The sequence below is a fragment of the Macaca fascicularis genome, chromosome 9 (assembly GCF_037993035.2).
Source record: "Macaca fascicularis isolate 582-1 chromosome 9, T2T-MFA8v1.1".
NCBI lineage: Eukaryota > Metazoa > Chordata > Mammalia > Primates > Cercopithecidae > Macaca > Macaca fascicularis.
Genome location: NC_088383.1, coordinates 27,351,188 through 27,357,804, shown reverse-complemented (window position 1 = coordinate 27,357,804; position 6,617 = coordinate 27,351,188). Strand labels below are relative to the sequence as shown.

The 6,617-nt window shown below is 42.8% G+C and overlaps 1 protein-coding gene across 6 annotated transcripts in view; it reads right to left on the bottom strand.

Annotated features, from left to right (window-relative positions):
* Positions 1-1,783: 1,783 nt before the first annotated feature.
* The window catches only part of APBB1IP (amyloid beta precursor protein binding family B member 1 interacting protein), a 128,968-nt gene continuing 124,134 nt past the window's right edge, over positions 1,784-6,617 (bottom strand). For 3 of the 6 annotated variants that reach the window (XM_065520428.2, XM_045399714.3, XM_074001258.1), the window contains one exon: positions 1,784-2,642. In XM_065520428.2, coding sequence (XP_065376500.1) covers positions 2,103-2,642 — 540 coding nt within the window. In that variant the 3' untranslated portion in view covers positions 1,784-2,102. The remainder of the gene's footprint in view (positions 2,643-6,617) is intronic. The other 3 variants (XM_074001257.1, XM_045399716.3, XM_074001259.1) reach the window with 1 other exon arrangement.

Below are 6,617 nucleotides of genomic sequence, written 5' to 3'. Positions count from 1 at the left end.
TTCTCTAGTTCCCAATTTCACTCCAGTTTTTCCACTCCCTGCACCACATGCAAATATCTCACTAAACTTTTCATAAAGAAACAAATTTTGCTGCATTTTCAGGATCTAAATAATCCTACTCAGGTATGGGTAATACTTGTAAAGACCTTTCAGCCAGACACCAAAGATTGCATTACACTTGAATGAAAATCACAGAATAGGATCCTCACGAAAACTATTTTCCTGGACTTGGCTGGCTCTGTCTGTCAGCAGTTTCTTAATGTAAGTGACTCCATTTTGATTCTGACAATTTTCACACCTCTCTTTGCTGACATCTTTCCTGTATTGTACCAGAGATCTGCATAATGACCATGATTTAGTTAGGTATCAGAAAAATGGTGTTTTTACCGCATCTGATATCAAAAGGAACATAATAAAATGAGAACTGGAGTTACTGTTGATGAGATTAAATTGAATGTAAAGCAAATTTACCTTCTATCCTATTTCAAGCATATGCCCCAGAAAAAATTAAGAGCACCTTGCCAGTTTTAATTACTAAATATTTTGCTTTTAAAACTATTTTTTTTTTCTTTTTAAAGGTTCATTTAGACTTCAGGGGCGTCCAATCTTGTAGCTTCCCTGGGGCACACTGGAAGAAGAATTGTCTTAAGCTACATATAAAATGCACTAACACTAGTGATGATAGGTGATGAACAACAACACACACACAAAAAATTGAGAAAAATCTCATAATATTTTTGAGACAGTGTCTGGCTCCGTCTCCCAGCAGAGTGCAGTAGCATGATCTCAGCTCACTGCGGTGTCCGCCTCCTGGATTCAAGGGACTCTCCCATCTCAGCCTCTGGAGTTGCTGGGATTACATGCATGCACCACTACACCTGGTTAATTTTTGTATTTTCAGTATAGACAAGGTTTTGCCATGTTGGCCAAGCTGACCTCAAACTCCTGACTTCAATTCATCCATCTGAGTCCGCCTCCCAAAAATGCTAGGATTACAGGTGTGAGCCACCGTGCCCTGCCAAGAGCTCCTAATATTTTAATTTGTGTTGGGTAGCATTCGAACGGGTCCTGGGCCACCTGCAGCCCGTGAGTTGAGACAGCATGATTTAGAGCTTACTTTTCTCCAAATATTAAAACATAGCATTATCTTCCTTTATTTAAAAAAATGCATTATTATTTTCCACTCTAAGAAGATTTTGAGGAGTTTTACAGTTAAAAAAAAAAACCACAAAAATACAAAAACAAAAATAGAGCCATATAAATAAAATTAAGAAAATGTAAAAGGCCTATCAGTAGCCAATTTGAAAGAGAAGAGATATAGGTACCAAGAACCTAGGATAAACTGGGCGTTAAACTTATCTCTGAGGGAAAACATTTCAGGTTGAAGAATATACATAGGATTGCCTTTTCCTGCCCCTACATTTTTATTTACAGGATACTTACAGCATTGTAACAATAAGAGAATTCAAAAACTATCTAAATAACTGTATTTTTCAATTACTGTTATTCAAGCATTATAAAAGCAAAACCAAAACAGCCTGTGTCCAGGACTCCAATCAATCAAGCAACCGAATTCCAGGGAAAGGAAACAGGCTCTGCTTGTCACGTTTTCTCGTTCTCCTCTCTCGATTTTCCTGCAAATTCTGAAGGTTATAGAGGTAGAGATGAAAAATCTATCTGAGGTCACCAAGACTTAAGAAGGCATGGAATGTTGAAAGCTATTTTTAATTTTAGTGTTGATTTCAAGATAGATGGACCCAATAATCTTTCTAGAAATACCATCTTCAGGAAAAACGTTTAACTTTTATTCATTTGATGCTTCTTAACATAATAAAATAAATGAACCTAAAACAGCACTTTAGGTAACCTGGAAGGGAAGATACATTCCATTTAGGTGAAAATACATAGGAGCAATATGTACATTTGGGCAGATATTCTGAACTCTATTGGGTTAATGTTTATGGCTGCACTTGAGCACAACAGTGAGAAGTTTCCCATCACATTTTATCTGAAATGAACAAAATGTCAGGATAATCTACTAGCAAAACCTGCGCTCCGGGTCAGCGGTGCCTCTCCCTCTGGCACACTCACCATGCCCCTCCCTAGGACACGTTACCTCTCTTCTTTTGCAAAGCTTTCATGAGGTCTGACATGAAATCTTGCTCCCCGCCTCCTGCCCCGCCCGGGGTCCCTGGGTTCTCGTGCCTCTTGGGGGGCATAGGAGGCCTCTTGGCCACCGCGGGAGACGGCCTGGCGGAGTCGGGGGCGGGCGCGGGCGGCGGCGGCGGCGGCGGGGGCAGCTCCAAGCCCGCGTTCCCTGCACACGACGGCGGGGGCGGGGGCACGAAGTCCGGGGGCGGCTCCATGAACTCCGCGGGGGGCGGCGGGAGCTCTGGGTCTTCCAGGGGCGGCGGCGGTGGCGGCGGCGGCAGGAAGTCGTCGGGTGGGGAGGGGAAGCCCCCGCCGCCTGTGCCCTTGGCCTTGGGGGGCGTGGCGGGGCTGCCGCTGGTGTCCGAGGACCTCCGCACCGGAGGGGGCGGGGGCAGGCTGGACTTGGGGGCGTGCGGGGCCCGGGGCGCTGCCGGGTCGTGGTGGTTCCCGAGGGCTGGCTTCTTATCCTGCAACCGAATGACAGCAGCATTCTTTTTTTTTTTTTTTTAATTTTTGAAATTTTAAATTTATTGTTATTAATTAATGGCGACGGGGTCTCACTCTGTCGCCCAGGCTGAGTGCAGTGGCGCGATCTGGACTTACTGCAGCCTCGACCTCCCGAGCTCAAGCGCTCCTCCCGTCTCAACTTCCCGAGTCGCATTCTTTATTCCCAAAACAGCCCCAGTGGACAAAACAACCCTAGTGGACAGGACCATGCCATAGATATGTGAGTCTCTGTCTGCCCCCTGGGGAGCCTCTGTCCCTCAGTCACTGAGACTCCTGGTTGTTCATGAGCTCGTCTTTGTTCTGGAATATGGCAATTATTCTAAATGGTCTTTAAAATTAAAAATAATCATTTTTCTAATTTTTTAATATTTTGGCTGGGCATGGTGGCTCATGCCTGTAGTCTCAGCACTTTGGGAGGCCCAGGCAGGTGGATCACTTACGTCCAGGAGTTCAAGACCAACCTGAACAATATGGTGAAACCCTGTCTCTTTTAAAAATACAAAAATTAGCCTGGTATGGTGGCACACGCCTGTAGTCCCTGCTACTGGGGTGGCTAAGGCATGAGAATTGTTTGAACTTGGAAGGTGGAGGCTGCAATGAGCTGAGATCATGCCACTGCGCTCCAGCCTGGACAACACAGCCAGAATATGTCTCTCTCTATATATATATTTTTAGAGACGGAGTCTCACTGTGTTGCCCAGGTTAGTCTCAAATTCCTAGCCTCAAGTGATCCTCCTGCCTCAGCCTCCTGAGTAACTGGAATTACGGCCACCCCACTTGGCCCAAATGGCCTTTAACAGTATTTCCTGTTGTCACAGTGGAACAGCATAAAAACGAATGTAACTAACTTCATTTTTATTTAAAGTGGCCTTTACCCATTCCTGCACATAGGCAAGGATAATTTTAGAGCATTGAGATAAACATGCAAACCCAGCAATCACGTAGTTTTAAAAACTAACTCTGGGATTAGAGAAGTAAACAACTATGTTTTGTTAAAGATTTATATGACCATTGTGACCTGACCAAGGACAGAGAAGTTCCCAACCTCTTTGGACCCTTGTTGGCACCCAGATGTCTGCAGTCTCTGGTCATCCCTTGATCTCAACTCTTTCCCCAACTCACTCCTCTTCCCCATATCCCACACCCATTAAACTCCTCCAGTTAGCCTGAAAAATTTAAGATTGTACTTCAGAACACTAGTCCACCATCTTCATAGTGTTACTGGCTTTCCAAATAAACCAGCTTTTCCTCCCATCATCCCTAATCTCTTGAGTCTGGCTTTTAAGTGGTGAGCAGCCAAACCTGGGTTCAGTTACCCTGTGGCACTCATCTACCAAGTCTACTCTAAATGGAAGATCTGGCCATGTTCAATGAGGTGTGTTGTATTTAGATCATACGAGTATCACCTCCTTGGAACCTGCCTTATCCAGGAGCTGCTGTGTGTCTCTAAAGGGGCTTTCATGGTGTATCTCCTGTGGGGTTGCCTCAGTCTATAAACCACCCTCGACTCATTCATTCCTTCAAAATGGAAGCCAAATGACTTCACTCTTTGGTTCCCAAGCCAAGCCACCAGAGTCCTCGGCATATAGGAAGGGATGCATTTTTTCTTGGTCTGAGTTGAGCTGGTTGTGAAGCTCGTGTCAGGAGTAAGCATCTGTAAAATTATCTTGCTCCTATTCCACACAACACACAGTAGAAACACACGGCAACTCCTGGGGCTTGAGGACTTCCCAAAACCTCCACACAGTCTCCTGGCTTAAATGTACTACTCTGATTAGGATGAAGGAGATGGAAGGGGAGAAGTGAATGGAAACAGTTCTCTCTTGGCTACAGCTTTGTGCAAACGTAGGCACAAAGGATATGTTTCCTGGCAAAGACCTTTTTGCCTGATCTTGGGGACAATGTCTCCTTATGTTGGTGAGCTGAGAACACAGGTGCCTTTCGCCAGGACTGTGGGCTTTTAGAGAGGAGCCGATTGCAAGCTTGGCTCCAGCTGGCCTCACAGCTTCAGGGAAGGCAGTGTGGTGGGCCAGAAATCAGAACAAGGCATCTGGTCTCTATAAGTTTACTTTTTCTTTATTTTATTTTATTTTTATTTTTATTTATTTATTTTTTGAGACAGAGTCTCGTTCTGTCACCAAGGCTGGAGTGCAGTGGCAGGATCTCCCCTTACTACAACCTCCACCTCCCGAGTTCAAGCAATCCTCATGCCTCAGCCTCCCGGTTAGCTGGAATTACAAGTGTGTGCCAACAGCCCCAACTAATTTTCATATTTTTTGTACAGACGGGGTTTCACCATATTGGCCACTGGTCTCCAACTCCTGGACTCAGGTGCTCTGCCTGCCCCGGCCTCCCAAAGTGTTGGAATTATAGGCATGAGCCACCATGTCTGGACAGTTTACCATTTCTCAACTGCATGAAAGTTGGCTGGTTCACTGGATATAAAATTAGCCCCATAGTCCTTATTATGACTTGTGTCTCAGGTTGTGATGAGATCAAATGAGATAAATATGTGAGTTCTGAAAAGTAATATCACCAGCATGTGCTATTGGTAGAAACTAGCACGCCAAATTTGGCCTAAGTCTAATAGACGCATAGCCCTTCCTCTGCCAATGTTGGAATAGATAATAATAATTTACATAATGAAACATCCCCAGGCAACTGGATTGAATCCGTTTTAGTAATAATTATCATTTCAATTTACAGTTTATCAGGGTTCCAGTTTATTTCGTTCTCTGCTTAGTAGCCTCTTACCATTGAAGATTAAATTTGGAATTTTTTTCTAATAAAGTGCCTTCTGATTTAGTTTCTGTTTTATTTAGTTTATTTACTTCGCATGATAAGCTATTTAACTGGTGATGTATTTTTTCTTTTTATTTAAATTTCTGAACAGGCAGCTTGGGAATTGGTGTTCACATATAGTTAAGTGATTTCTATTCTAGGATTCTTTTATTTATTTCAGTATTTTTAAATGCTTTCCTTCAACTGGCATTATAGAAATAATGAAAATAATAATAGCTGAAAGCACATTGCATGAGGAGATTGTCAGGCTTGAGAAGATAATGAGAACATTAAAGAAATACAACTTTCAAAGGCCTGCAGTGATTGTCAAAATTATAAGAAGTTCAATAAATACCAAGATTTAGTTGTTTTCATGACTGGCTGATGGACAAAATGAAGGGGCAAAAGAAGTGAAAAATTGCTAAAGTGAAGCACCCTGCCTGTCCTAGCTGGGTGACATGCTGTTGTCACAGTTATTTAAGGTTGTTTTGACTCACACATGAGAAATATTCAACAGAATTTATACAGTCAGCTGAGAAGTTTTGAACTAAATTAGTAACTAAATCGTAATTATTAGCTATGATTTTAAGATAGATTTAAAGGAATCCTCATTGATCTATTTGGTTGAAAAATTTTATGGAGAATGTTATACCAATTTGGCTATTATTTTACAATGTATTTTCTCCTCCGTCACCTGGGGATGTATGTAGGAAGGACACTAATGGGGAAAATAGAAAATGCACATTTTTAGTGAAACCCTTTTTTGTCTTTTTTCTTTTTTTTAAGACAGGGTCTTTATCTGTCACCCAGGCTGCAGTGTAGTGGTGCAACCAGAACTCAACTGCAGCCTTGAACTCCTGGGCTCAAGTGATCTTCCTGCCTCAGCATCCCAAGTAGTTGGGACTACAGGTGCTCACCACTGTGCCCTGCCCTATTTACAGTGTAACTCTTTTAACAGTCTTCTAATCTGATTTTGGGGGCCAGTTAACGCTTCATATAGGGCTTCAGACTACTAGTTGCTCTATTTTACTCAAAAAAGGCAAGTAAAATCCCAAGCGTTTAAAACTTGGATGTGCTACTATCAGAGAGGGCTAAGATCACTTGACTAAACCAAGAAAACCACTTTGGTCAAAGTAAACGTAGCTAATTAACTTCAGAGTGTTAAGGAAATGCTTACG